The sequence below is a fragment of the Pyrus communis genome, chromosome 14, assembly GCF_963583255.1.
Source record: "Pyrus communis chromosome 14, drPyrComm1.1, whole genome shotgun sequence".
NCBI lineage: Eukaryota > Viridiplantae > Streptophyta > Magnoliopsida > Rosales > Rosaceae > Pyrus > Pyrus communis.
The window spans coordinates 24,767,957-24,778,268 of record NC_084816.1 but is presented as its reverse complement, the minus strand read 5'-3'; the positions used below and the strand labels follow the sequence as shown (position 1 = coordinate 24,778,268).

General features: G+C 38.5%; 2 protein-coding genes across 2 annotated transcripts; one reads left to right on the top strand and one right to left on the bottom strand.

Annotated features, from left to right (window-relative positions):
* Positions 1-1,410: 1,410 nt before the first annotated feature.
* On the bottom strand, positions 1,411-3,416 carry LOC137714957 (large ribosomal subunit protein eL13z-like). Its single transcript, XM_068454139.1, has 5 exons — positions 3,325-3,416; positions 2,767-2,882; positions 2,523-2,656; positions 1,889-2,047; positions 1,411-1,798 (listed from the first exon to the last, which is right to left on the bottom strand). Exons 2-5 carry the CDS (start codon positions 2,873-2,875, stop codon positions 1,577-1,579), a joined length of 624 nt encoding a protein of 207 aa, XP_068310240.1. The 5' UTR covers positions 2,876-2,882; positions 3,325-3,416; the 3' UTR covers positions 1,411-1,576.
* Positions 3,417-4,914: 1,498 nt separating this feature from the next.
* Positions 4,915-9,941, top strand: LOC137715337 (U3 small nucleolar RNA-associated protein 14-like). Its single transcript, XM_068454628.1, has 11 exons — positions 4,915-5,342; positions 5,639-5,786; positions 5,970-6,439; positions 6,856-7,077; positions 7,216-7,557; positions 7,699-8,070; positions 8,161-8,241; positions 8,335-8,418; positions 8,505-8,888; positions 9,074-9,205; positions 9,421-9,941. Exons 1-11 carry the CDS (start codon positions 5,025-5,027, stop codon positions 9,598-9,600), a joined length of 2,733 nt encoding a protein of 910 aa, XP_068310729.1. The 5' UTR covers positions 4,915-5,024; the 3' UTR covers positions 9,601-9,941.
* Positions 9,942-10,312: the final 371 nt, after the last annotated feature.

Below are 10,312 nucleotides of genomic sequence, written 5' to 3'. Positions count from 1 at the left end.
CACAAGTCAACCGTCGATCAAAGATCGACGGTAGGGTTTACAACCCTGTATAACTTGACCCGGAAGATCCGCATATCAGATTTCCAATCCGCAACTCCCAACGATCCACAATATGTTTCTAGAATAACATACTAAAATTTCATTACGATCCAACGGTCAGATCTCCGCCAATTGCCTAAAACAAGTGGCCGTGAACATTTATTTTACTAACTTACAAATCCAATTCAGGAAGATCCGTAAGTCGGATTCCCGATCCGTAAATTCCTATAATCTTTAAATATTACGTATTATAATGTATCCCATTTTGGTGACGATCCAACGGTCGGATCATCGATTCACATTTTTATCAAGTAACGTATCATAATGAATTTAGGTTCCAACTATCAACCTACGTCATTCAAATGACAAAACTGAAATCAAGACATTTGACATAGCCTAAAAATAGCATTGGCGGCCCACTGGCCACGCGCCGCCGCGGGTGGCGGTCGGCCGCCCCGACTCGCCGGAAAATTCAACTATTTCCAAAAATTCTCAAACTTCACAGAAATGAAGATCTCAGTGAGTGGAGCAAATTTCATACCTGCCACGAAGTCCAAAAGTGGACGGAAGATGGTCAATTTTGCCCACGAAGCCGGCGGGTGCCTAAAACTTCCCGACGTCGATTCGTCGTCCACGGTGGTCCAACGGGGTCAAGGTTGGTTGGGTTTTGCTCCTGGGATGATGGGCTACAAAGCCCAAGTGGTGGCATCGGCCATTGCTTTGCCGATTTGACGGAAAATCGAAAAGGGTGGCCGGAGCACCATTGATTTTCGTCAACTTTCGTGGCCTCAAACCGCCTCATGCCATGGTTAATCAAGGTGGTTCTTGGGTGGGTTTTGTAGAGGGGATTGAGAGCTTCAAGATGGTGGTGGTGGCATCGAAAAACTCCACCGGAGTTGGCCGGAATCGGCCTTGGAAGATGGGTGGTCGCGGGTTAGAAAAACCCACGGGAAAGCTTGTTTTTTTTTTTTTTTTTTTTTTTTTTCTTCTTTCTCTTTCCCCATTTCTGATGGGGCTTCACCTTAAATAACCAATTTCGAACGTCCGTAACTGTATCGTTATAATCCGGACTCGCAAACGGCTTTCGCCTATGCGTTCACATCCACAAGTATTACGAGAATATGTTAAAAGAATAAATCATACGTCTCTCTAGACGATGGTCAACGGAAGTCAAAGTCCTTACCTCTAGGGCAATTTCGTAAATTCACGCTTTTAAAATAAAATAAAAACGTAAAATTTGGAACGGGTTGTCACATAAAATGCTTTAAAACGATACATATTCAGTACATATTCAGACTAATGCATTCAAGATATCAAAATCCAAAACAGGTGCAATCAGAAGGCCAAATCTGACGATAAGAACCGAGCACATAAACATAAAGCATAAACTCTTTAAATTCCACCAACTCAAGTGACATTACAAAATCTAACATTAATGGATCCAAGTAAAAAGTTCAGAAAACAGGTAATTAACTAAAACAAAACTCCTTCGAGAACAGATGACGATTCTAGTGGCTCGTTGAAGGGTAAAAGTTCTCTATTTCTTTTCTTCCTTTTCGGCCTCAGCTGCCTTCTTAAGCCTGGCACCAACATGGCGTTTGTTCATCCTCTCCACACGGAGTTTGTCATATGCCTTGAATGACTTTAACTCATCAGTAACCTTCACAAGCTCAACTGTAGGCTTCTCGCGTGCAATTGGAAGGTAGGGGGCGTGGAGCTGGGTGGCATTGGCAAGCTCCTCTGCAGGAGAATCGCCGGCCTGTAACAATAAAAATTACACATGTAGATAAGACACCATGCACACACAAAAAGAGCTTTCAATTAATCTACATCAACCACTTAACATCACCTTGAACTGCTTAGCGCGTCTTGGGAAGACCACTAATTTGGCCTTGTATGTCTTCAGGCGCTGCACATTAGCTTGAAGTCCCTCAAGAGAACGATTCTTCCTGCGATGATCAACTGAAATTCCGATGGTTGGTGCAAGTTTCTTTGGAATCCCAGCAGACTGATAAGCAAGAAAGGTAAACAACTTGTTAAAACCATCATATAAAAATGCATTCGTTGAAATCTTAAGCAAATTAAACCAAAGTAAAGTTGAATTGCGAATTCCAATTTTTAGACCATATTTATAGCATGCATTCTTGAATAATCCAATGGAACTGAAATGTAAGGGAAGTGATCTCCACACACCTCCTACACTTGCCTATCAATTTCTAGCCATTAGATTGAATAAACCAAAGAAAATCATTCCCCTAACGTAATACACGGCAGATACGTTTAAACTTCTGATTTTCATAATTGACATGGGAAAAAAACCAAAGAACGAAATGAAGCAGTTCACATTAAGACATGCATACCAAAATCAACATATCTTCAACCCATAAGAAATAACACATGCATATTGTAAGCAACATATTAGCAACCCAAAAGAAATAACACTAGTTCCATAAAGTTATGGCATTGTCATAAAATGAACCGACCTTCAACTCCTCCAGAGTAAAGCCCCTGCCAGCCCTCACTTTCATGTTATACTTCAATGTCTGTCCATGAACAATGGGACGGAGCGGACCAGTGGTTGGACGGGGGAAGATCTTCACAGCCTTCTTCTGTCGGGCTGATGAAATTTCAGAACACTCAAAGTCAGTCGTACTACAAATTACAGTTCACAAAGTTCAGCAGACTTGACTTTCGTGTTATACTTGACAAAAATATACTGCCACTCACCAGTTCTTCTGCGGGTCTTCCTAGCAGGTTGGTTGAACCAGGTCTTGACATAGTTCTGCCAATGCTTCCTGAAGTGAGAGCTCGGGATAACGTTGTTGTGCTTCACCATGGCTTACCTATAACGCAATCGAATCTCATAATTCAGAACCAACCTCCATGGGAGCAAAATACATAATTTTCATTTTTGCAACTTCACAAAGAAATCCAAATGCACAAATCATGCAAAAAGCTCAGAATATTAAAAAACAAAACAAAACAAAAATTTCAGAAAATGCAATACATTTTCCAGCAGAAGCAGATTCCAACATAAAATTATTCTCCAGTTCAATCAATATATTGATAAGAGCTCAGTGACCTAACCGATACAAAACCAAAATTAAGGAAAATACACAAGATTGCAGAAACAATAAACCCTAAAGATTTGCAAATTAAAACACCTGGATCTTCGTTTGGAGACCCAAAAAACACATCGAAATGAAAATAACACTGAATCGAGACAGAAATAGTCATAGATTTCTACAGAAAGATAGATAGGGAAAGAGAAAATAGAGGGAGAACCTGATGAAATCGCCGGATGTTCTTCTTTCTCGCTCTCGCGCGGCAGTGAGGAAGACTGGTGTGCTAGGGTTTTTGGATTTTATAAAGATGGCATTGAGTCTTTTCGGGTCATGGGCCAGGCTTTGATGCTCATGACAGTTTAAATTGCAGTTGATTAAGGCCCATGAAGGCCCAATACACAAAGATGGTCCAAAACATATACTACGTTTGTTTTTGCTGTACAGAGTGAATTGCAATTCAAGTGATGGAAAATGAAACACACATTCTCTTTCAACTTTATACACACACGCTGTTTAATTATTTTGTTGATTCTGGAGACTTTGCGCAAAACATTATAGTTAACGGAGGACTTAGTGCAAAATCGAGTATACTGACGTTTTAGGATTTATACAGCTGACGTCACTTAGTGAGATAAAGTTTAATGGTTGTTGTTGCCCTATTGATTCTGTTTATTTATTTAATCTGCTACTAAATTTTTTATTTTACTATGGAAATATATGTAATTCACTCATTCCCTAACCCAAGGTGACCATTACCCCCTCCCGCTTCCAAAATATATTACTTTTTTTTTTTTTTTTTTGTTAACTATACAATGTGAACTTCACAAAATAAACTTAATCATGCCTACCACTCTGGAAATTCTTATCCGTTATATATGGAAAGGGATGAGAGAATCCCTTTCTCCTTATCCACTAAATTAAGGGATCCGTGCTGTTAAAATTTGATTCAATAGCTGAAGTTATTATAACTTTTAAAGTGGGCCCATGTTTGTAGCCGTTAGATCAAATTTCAACAACACAGATCTTTTGATTTGGTGGATTAAGAATAAGGGATCCGAATTCCGTTATATTTTACCATTAAATCACTGACGCGACGACGATGTAGTTCTATTGAAAAAAAAAGAAGAAGTAAATAACAAGACAGAACTTCCATGGGTTCTTATTAGAAAGGGAAAAATACATGGGCCGAGATGTGAGCCTAAAAAACGAGCCTAGATGAGTCTGAGAAGGCCCACTTCTTTAAGTTGGGTCAAATTTTTATTGAGAGATTATATTTACGCATTCAAAATTATTTCTTTTATATTTTTAATTTTTTTTAATATTTTTTACACACTATTAACATTTAAGACCAACTTCAATGGTGGGCTAAAAGCCAAATTACCCCCCAAAATTTCCCCCCAAACCCACTCCAACCCAAGGGGAAAATTGGGGCTAAATGCTAAATGCTAAACTAAGGCCAAATTCCCCCCAAAATTTAGCCCAGAAATCAGAGTGGACTCTACTCAATATTTATCAGAATTTAAATTTTTTTAGATTAAAATGTTTATAAAATTAATTTACGATAGTCTACATATTTATTTATTTTTTAAATTTAATTTAACAAAAAAAAATAGCCTAAGTTCATTCTTTAATAATATCGGGCTAAAATATTTGACTTTTAGCCAACCATTGGAGATGGTCTAATAAATAAATATTAAAAAAAATTAAAAATGTGTGAAACAAGTAATTTAAAATATGTGAATATAATATCTGAATGAAAATTTCTTCTACTTTTAATATTAATTTTTAAATTTATTGGAGGCCTGTTGACTCTGTTTCCAAGTAATAGGTTTGCCGAGTCCTCACTGCTCACCGTCACTACACAAATAAGCTGCAAATACGCCGCCCGAAACCGTGCCTTCCTTTCTTCACACTGACGACATGGCGCAGACGAAGCGAAAATCCAGGGACGGTGGCGGCGGAGACAAGGCAAAGGGAAAGAGAGGCAAGCCCGGCGGCAAGAAGCAGAAAGGCGCCGATGCAAGAGAGAGAAAAGGCCCTCGTTTGCCCAACGTTCTCCGAAAGGAGGTCGAACGCTTAAACCCTATCGAAGATGAAGAGATTGATTCCGATGAGGCGGAGGTTTATGGCCGGGACTTTTACGAGTACGAAGAGGAGCTACCGGAGGAGGAGAAAAGGAAGAACCGCCGGTTCGACCCGGTCGAGAACCTCGAGTACCAGCTTCCTGAAGAATTTGAGGTTCGCTACTTTTGGTTTACAATTTCTCATTCGTGTATTTGTGTGTTTTTTGTAATATTTTGCCCTGTAGTGATTGTTCTTGATTTGCATAGTACCTTGAATTTGTGCTATTTTCTCTTGAATTTCTGTTATCAATACTATCTGTATTTATAATTATACGATAGGAGGAAAATATGTTCTTTGAAGACGAGGATGTATCTTACTTTGCAGAGCTTGTTCTTGCGTTGTATAATAGCAAGAATTTGAGCTCGGTTTTCTCGAATTTCTGTCCTTGATACCATCTGTATTGATTGTAGGATGAAAATGTGTCATCTGATGATGATGACAATGACATGGGGGACGCTGGAGAGGGTGGGGATGAGGATGAGGATGAGGATGAGGATGAGGATGATGATGATGATGATGATGGAAGGCAAGGAATCGCACGTATTCCGGCTTTTGAAGGTAAGACAATGCTTACACTTTACAGCCAAATTTACTTTGTGTTTATGCTTTAGAACAAAATGGATGCAATTTCGAAGACGGGATTTGTTTAAAATCTTTGATTATGAATTCAGAGTTAACTACTCATGACTTGAGGATATTTGTTAGTGACTTGACTGCCTGTGAATATAATGTCTTTGTCAGGGAAGAAGAAGAGGAATACCAATGTTGTTGTATCAGAGGCATATCCCGAGTCTGAGTATAACCCTACTCGTGATACTTTGGATGGTGAAGGGCCCGTTAATATTGAAGACCTTTTGAATCCTCTACACGGAAAATCTGGTTATAGCAAACTGAGAAAGAGAATACATCATCTTGAAAAGAAATCCGTTCCTACTCCAGCTCCACTTCCAAAAGCAGATCAAGAGAAATTGGAGAGGATGGCAGCACATGAAAAATCAAAGGAAGAACTGCGAAAGTGGGAACCAATCATTAAGAGGAACAGGGAGGCGCCTACCATATATTTTGATGATGATATGGATTTACGGTCTTCAAGGGCATCTGATTTCAAACCTAGAACTGAATTTGAGAAGAAAATTGCTTCATTAGTTTATGATGACCAGGTTAAAGATGCTCACCTAAAAGACGGTTCAAGGCTTCTTGAATTAAATAAGGTATGTATCTCACAGGCGAGTACACTTGATTTAATTATTGTTTTATAAGATAATTTTCGGAAACTTAAGTGTCACCTATTGTTTTCACAGTTGTTAATTCATCTGGCAACTGTTGACTTGACACTAAAGCTCTATGAGATGATTTAAATGAGATTGTGATAGTTGATAAAACCTTCATGTTAACTTGATCGGTAACAAAGTGGCACCTGTTCTTCCTCGATTTTAACTACGATTTGTATTAATTTACTTTTCAGCTTTTTGTATCCTCTGTATGGTTGTCAATAATTTCTCATGTTCATATGACTATTTTTTACTTTTTGGTCTTTTACGATCTCTATTGAAAATGAACTAGTCTATGCTTGCACCAACCTAAATATAAATTCCTTGAACGTTTCTTGTTCTTGTTTGCTTGGCAGGTATCTGCTGAAGATGAAAGAGACCGCCATAATCGAATGGCCAAAATGCGCAGCCTTCTCTTCCGTCATGAAATGAAGTCAAGGCACATAAAAAAGATCAAATCCAAAACTTATCATCGTTTGTTGAAGAAAGATAGAGTGAAAGCAACATCTGCACAAAGTCAAATGGATCCAGACACTGCTAAAGAACTTGCAATGAAGCAAGAGTATGAACGAGCAAAGGTGATTGCTTTTTCCCCATATATAGGTGGTAGATTATTTGTATTGTGTCTTTAATGAATTACTTCCTCAAGAAACATTCTTGATTATTGAAGCAACAAGGCATGTGTTAACTTTTTGGCCCTTTTCAACTTGATCCAGGAAAGAATGACTCTGAGGCATAAAGGTACCTCCAAGTGGACAAAGCGCATCAAAGAGCGTGGTATGGATGTCCAAGATGAAGGTACTCGGGCTGCTATAGCTGAACAGCAGCACCTGCACGCTCAGCTGACAAGAAAAATGAATTCTATGAATGATGGTAGTAGCAGTAGCAGCAGTGATGACAGTAGTGATGAGGATGATATAGATGTATATTCACCTGGTTCAGACCATGCTAGGGCACTGAAGTTGTTAGAAAAAGCCAAGGAGAAGACACGTAATGTGCTAAAAGATGATGATGAAAATGAAGTGCCTAACTCAGGAGTGCTTTCATTACCTTTCATGGTAAAGCTTTGGATTTTCTTTCTAGTTTCAGAATATTAAAAAATCTAGTAGCAATTTACAACTACCACAGAACGAAGGGCTGTTAGTCGGATGCTTTTATGTGCGTAAATTAAAATATCTTCCTGGTTTGTTTTGACATAGGTGCGTGGATTGAAAAAAAGGAATGAGGCAGCTGCTGAAGAAGCTAAACTTGCTCTTCAAGAGTACGAATCATGGTCAAACCCGTTGGAGGATTCAAGTGGGGCAGATAATCTGAATGTGGGCCCTCCAAGTGGTAGAATGGTCTTCAATGGATCTAAAAAGAATGCTCCAGAATCAAGTAATAAGACCAAAACAGACAATAAAATGAGAACAGATAATTATTATGCTAACAGTGATAGTGAAGATGACTTGGAGCCCGAAGAAAATGTTGATGTCGAGAATGACAGAAGTAGTGATTTTCACAAGGATGTCAACATTAGTACTGCGTTACTTCATGAAGATTCTCAAAATCATAAAGATTCTCTTTTCAAGGTAATGAGGCTTCTTAATATTTCCTATCCTTGAACACCCCTCTTTTCATCCATGAGCATGAAATCTGCTATGTTGTGTTGTTTACAACAGAACTTCGGTGATATTGTTCAAGACCCAGGTCCAAAGACAACACATGAGGTTTCTATTTTTGCTTCAGGCTCATGGAAAAAGGTTAGTTTTGTCTTTCATTGATGAATATGCGCACTTCCCCACCACCCCCCGGGGGCTTTTTGGTAATTACCAGTGTTTGTGTGATGTGTGCAGATAAAAAGTAGCAATAGTGCGGATGCAAATGGTAAAAAGTCTACTTGTCGCGTGGAATCAGTTGAGCGCAATCAAAATTTGCAAGTATGACTTTGCATTTATAAAATTTAGATATCCTACATTTATGGTTGATTGCCCTGCTTAACTCTTTAAACACGTTCCTATTACAGGAACCTGTGGAGGATTTGGATGAGGATAGTGATGCAGGTAGCGAGGGGCAGATGGTAGATGGCATTCTTTCTTCAAATCCAAAAGATGAATACCGCCTTCCTTCTCAAGCTGAGCTAATTCGTCAAGCCTTTGCGGCGGATGATGTGGAGGATGAATTTGAGAAGGAGAAACAGGAAGTTCTGAATGAAGAAAACCCTGAACCTGAAAAGCCTACTTTACTCCCTGGCTGGGGTCAGTGGACTCATGTACAGAAAAAGAAAGGCTTACCTTCTTGGATGCAAAAAGAACACGAAGATGCCAAGAAGAAGAGAGAAGAAACCCTTAAAAAAAGGAAGGATGCACATCTTAAACGTGTTATTATCTCGGAAAAGTTGGATAAAAAGGTTCGGAATTTTTCCTAGCAGCATTCGCTTTTCATTATATTGGTGATATCGCATAGAAATTAATGTTTGAATTCACAGGAAACATTGAATGATAGGAATTAGTAGACAGAGAGCAATGGTTAATGGTCAAGTGTCTGCGATTCTGCTTTGGTGCTGAACTGGTTGTTTGTATTTGAATTTGACAGGCGGAGAAACTTTTTACAAAAACATTACCTTACCCTTTCACATCCAAAGAAGTTTTTGAACAGAGCATTCGCATGCCCCTGGGTCCTGAATTCAACCCTGCAAGTGCAGTTGGAGCTCTTAATCGGCCTGAAGTAAGTGCCTCGCTACAATTCTTCTGGAGATCGACAAGTATTGTAGTGAATTGTAACTCTTTTACATCTTTTACTATGCCATAAGGATATCCTTGAGGTTGCATCCAACGATGAAGTTATGCAATACCACATTTCATCTGTCTTTTGTTTCCTTAAGCCCATTGTTGGATGCTATGACGATTCTCATTCCTTACCTTAAATGCAATTGTGTGCAGGTGATGAAGAGACCTGGTGTAATTATAAGACCGGTCGAGTTTGAGGAGGTGAATCCTCAAGGAAAAGTAGAGGATCACAAACAGATTGGAAAGAAACAGAAAAAGAGGAATCAGAGTAATAAGAGTAGAAGCAGCAGCGACAAAATTGTGACAAAGGTGAAGACTAAGCTCAAGAGTTGAATAATGCAAAACTATTTTCGGGTACATTTTTTTTCCAGTTCCATTCTTTCCATGGCGTAAGCGTCATCAATTTTCTACGTCGTGGAAGATGAAAGAATGAGAAGAGAGGACAGATTGAGCAGGGAAACTTAAGCTATACGTGCCGGTTGAAATTTAGTTGCCATAATTTTTGTATCTTTTATTCTTTTCATTTCTCCTGTGATGCAAACAGTATATTGTTCTTGTTTAAGTTATAACACGTTAGTCGTTGTAGCTTGCTACCCCTGTGGGTTGGGTTGGGGTGCCCTTGTGACTCGATTGCCGCTACAAGAGGATAAAATAAATCCATCACTTGTATCTTTCTTCGTATGACCAATCGCTTAATTCTTACATGTTTTCATTAATTTATTTTTCTTGAATTCAAATTTTAAGTAAACGGTTGATTAGGGAAGTGTGTTTTCGTTATCAAGTTCAAATCTTTTTTTGTAAATCGATTTAGAAGAAAATATTTAAACTACATATTAATAAAATATTATTAGTAATACGATCTACTGTTATTCCGCTTCATTTTAAGTGAGAGGTTTTAGGTTCCGTTTTCGTCAAAAATGAATTTGAACTATATTATTGCTAGGTCATTGTAAGGTTAAGTCTACTCCCTCTCTTGTAGATAATATAAATTGTTCAAAAAAAAAAAATTTGTCAACCAAAAACTAATAAAGTTACTACTATACTC

Excerpts from the sequence above, each read along its gene's own strand:
- LOC137714957 (XM_068454139.1), bottom strand. The coding sequence starts at position 2,875 with ATGGTGAAGCACAACAACGTTATCCCGAGCTCTCACTTCAGGAAGCAT. Across the intron at positions 2,048-2,522 it reads TTACTCTGGAGGAGTTGAAG|TCTGCTGGGATTCCAAAGAA; the intron begins GTCGGTTCATTT and ends CTTGCTTATCAG. Across the intron at positions 1,799-1,888 it reads GACGCGCTAAGCAGTTCAAG|GCCGGCGATTCTCCTGCAGA; the intron begins GTGATGTTAAGT and ends TTATTGTTACAG.
- LOC137715337 (XM_068454628.1), top strand. The coding sequence starts at position 5,025 with ATGGCGCAGACGAAGCGAAAATCCAGGGACGGTGGCGGCGGAGACAAG. Across the intron at positions 5,787-5,969 it reads ACGTATTCCGGCTTTTGAAG|GGAAGAAGAAGAGGAATACC; the intron begins GTAAGACAATGC and ends TGTCTTTGTCAG. Across the intron at positions 6,440-6,855 it reads GGCTTCTTGAATTAAATAAG|GTATCTGCTGAAGATGAAAG; the intron begins GTATGTATCTCA and ends TTTGCTTGGCAG.